The sequence below is a fragment of the Phoenix dactylifera genome, chromosome 2 (genome assembly GCF_051530095.1).
Source record: "Phoenix dactylifera cultivar Ajwa chromosome 2, Ajwa_hap1_PhDact_Kaust_v1.1, whole genome shotgun sequence".
Taxonomy (NCBI): Eukaryota; Viridiplantae; Streptophyta; class Magnoliopsida; order Arecales; family Arecaceae; genus Phoenix; species Phoenix dactylifera.
Genome location: NC_143191.1, coordinates 57959192 through 57961917, shown reverse-complemented (window position 1 = coordinate 57961917; position 2726 = coordinate 57959192). Strand labels below are relative to the sequence as shown.

Here is a 2726-nt window from a genome sequence, read left to right as displayed (position 1 = left end):
TTGAATAGGAGAAATCTTTCTAGACCAATGTGGATCTTAATATATTGCCTAGAGATAGGGGGAACCATCATGTTTAATAGGAGGCTGAGAGTCATTAGCCTTTGATTAGTAGGTGAATTGAATAAATCCTTGTTTTCTTTCAGGAGATTTGCTTTCTTTTCTCCTGTGAGAAGTGTGCTGCCTTGCTTGGCAATACAGAACCAACCGATCTCAGTTTGCTGCTTCTAAAGCCTTCCAATTGAATTTGAGACCATCTGAGTAGCTATCAGATGAGTAAACTAGACGCGGACAGCTACAACTCATGCCCAAAAACAGACAGTGTGCATTAGTATTCATGGCAACTTATGTTGACTTCTGTAACAACTCAGGACCTCATCCAAAAAAAAATAGTCAGAAGATATTATTTGGGTTTCTTAATCCTGTATAAGTACTCAAGATCTATCCAGTAAATAATCGATGTAGAACTAAACATATGTCCGTACGAGTTCTCACAAGTTCTAATGAGTTCTTCGAGAGCTTTTGATAGGAAATACTGTATATTTTTTCATTGAAAATGATGCCATTAATGGTAAGAAAAGAGAATGGAATAAGAGTGGAGTAAACCAAAGCAGAGATACGATTGTTTACATGAGATAATAGCAATATGTGAGTTCCAAAATAATGAAATTAGATGAAAAACAAAAACAAACATACACTGAAACAGGCTTTATTCTGCACTTCTTCCCACGACTATCCAAAGATCAACAAAGACTAAAGGTTTTCGTATCATGAGGCCTATTTACATGAGAAAAATTTTATGGTGCGCGCATTGTAAAGTTACTATTAGAAGCAGCCTTTCTAAGTTGAAACTCTGTGAAAAGGACTCCTTCTGTATGTGAATCGGAGGCTCCACAAGGACTGTTACGTGTACTCGTAATTTAAATTTGTTTGAAAACCGTGGAAATTCTCTGGAAGTCCTTACCGAATAATTCAGGAGGTTGCAGCCATGAACTCAACCCATCAATCGGAAATTGGTTCTCTTCCTTGACAGCTCCATTGAGAAGTTGAGTTTGGTTTTGGATATCCGCGGACAAAGGGATGGTGCCGTTAAGGTACTCAGACCATTTGAGGTCCTCTGGTTCACCTCCGAGTTGGATTTCAGCTTGTCTGTTCGGCACCAACTCCGGCCATTGGAAGATGCTGCTTTCATAGATAGAATTGTTGCTCTGCGGCTCGATTCCGCCACCACTGTTCCCGCTGCTTGCGCTGTTGTTGCTGGAGTTGCCGGCCTCCAAGCAGTGGAATCCGGGGAGAGAGTTGTCTGCTGCCATGCGAGCTGTGGGCTTTAGACCCATGGAGGTCGAGACAGTTGACCTCGAGACCGACGGAAGAGCAGCAGACATCATCATGTTGCAAGTCAACTCGGGATTCATGTCGAGCAGCCTGGCGTTCTGGTTGAACCAGAGAGGCGGATTTTGGTCCATCGATGAGCTGGGACTGTAAACTGAATTCCGGGGGGGCAAGTAGTCCATCGAATTGGTGGGTTGGCAGCCGGAGGAGCTCTCATGGCCTGCGGCGAACCGGTATAGAAAGAAATCTTTTGTGGATGCTACCAAATTCTCCGAGTTCGACCCGTCCACCATCGACATCAATGGAGGAGCAAGCTCAGGAACTACCGAGTTCAAGTTCCCGGAGGGAGGGGCAAGGAGCTTCAGCTCGCTGGATCCGGCAGTCTTGTCCTCGTTCGCCGGGACCTTATCTTCTCCGCCTTCGGTCTCGGAAAGCGGCTTGTGGGTGTTGGGATCGATGCCTCTCTGCCTCAGCTTCTTCTTGATGCAGGAGTTCCACAGGTTCTTGATCTCGTTGTCCGTTCTCCCCGGCAGCTGCGCTGCAATTTGAGACCATCTGAAAGGGAGGAAAGATATACGCATGAGCCCCCTATAGATCGAATTCTAGGAGATGCAGCAATCGGTACCTGTTGCCAAGGACTGCATGGAGTTCGATGATGAGGTCCTCCTCCTGCTGTGAGAATGAGCCTCTCTTGAGATCAGGCCTCAGATAGTTTATCCACCTCAATCTGCAGCTCTTTCCACACCTTTGAAGACCTGAGAAGCATAATTCTCTCTTAGAATTCAGAGAGCGGTCTGTATTCATTATGTTTTTGTGATGCATTTCTTGTTTTCGGATTTGATGGGCCAAAGAGGTTGAGTTACCTGCTAGCTTGGGCACAGAGCTCCAGCAGCCATGGCCATACTTGGTGATGTGCTTGAGGAGCTTCTCATCCTCCTCTGGGGACCAGAGGCCTTTCCTTAGCTTCTGCTTGTAGCAGCAGGAATGTCTTCCCATTTCGAGCGAGACACAAGCGCAATGCCACCGAGGCCTTCACAGCAGCAGAGAGCTTGGTATTGGATCCCTCCGAATTATCAGCTCGAGGAGGTAGTTTGTGTGTATCAGGACTGGGTTTTGATCTCTGAGAGGTGCCGGGTGCTGTATGGGAAAGAGATTGTGTGGAGGCTCAGATAATGAAGTGGCAATAGAGAGGAGGAATTGAATTAAGAGGAGAAGGCTGAGCCAGAGAGAGGGGGAGAGAGAGGTCACAATCAAGTGGGTGTGATTGTCTTTAAGGTTTTTTTCCTTTTTTTTTAATTTCTTTGCCCTCATTTTTTACTACTACTTTTTAAGGTGGGGATATGGGGATTGATCATCTAAAATGTATGTCTCATCAAGCACTGTAATAAATGTTTGCA

General features: G+C 45.5%; 1 protein-coding gene across 2 annotated transcripts; it reads right to left on the bottom strand.

The window, feature by feature from the left end:
- Positions 1-598: 598 nt before the first annotated feature.
- Positions 599-2511, bottom strand: LOC103720134 (transcription factor MYB61-like). 2 transcript variants are annotated; one of them, XM_008809710.6, is made up of 3 exons: positions 2193-2511; positions 1955-2084; positions 599-1884 (listed from the first exon to the last, which is right to left on the bottom strand). In XM_008809710.6, the coding sequence occupies exons 1-3, from the start codon at positions 2323-2325 to the stop codon at positions 918-920; spliced, it is 1230 nt and encodes a 409-aa protein (XP_008807932.1). In that variant the 5' UTR covers positions 2326-2511; the 3' UTR covers positions 599-917. The 2 variants fall into 2 exon arrangements, with proteins under 2 accessions (XP_008807932.1, XP_088573302.1); XM_088717176.2 differs by having other exon boundaries at positions 1955-2474.
- Between the last annotated feature and the right edge of the window lie 215 nt (positions 2512-2726).

Excerpts from the sequence above, each read along its gene's own strand:
- LOC103720134 (XM_088717176.2), bottom strand. The coding sequence starts at position 2,325 with ATGGGAAGACATTCCTGCTGCTACAAGCAGAAGCTAAGGAAAGGCCTC. Across the intron at positions 1,885-1,954 it reads CATGCAGTCCTTGGCAACAG|ATGGTCTCAAATTGCAGCGC; the intron begins GTACCGATTGCT and ends CCTCCCTTTCAG.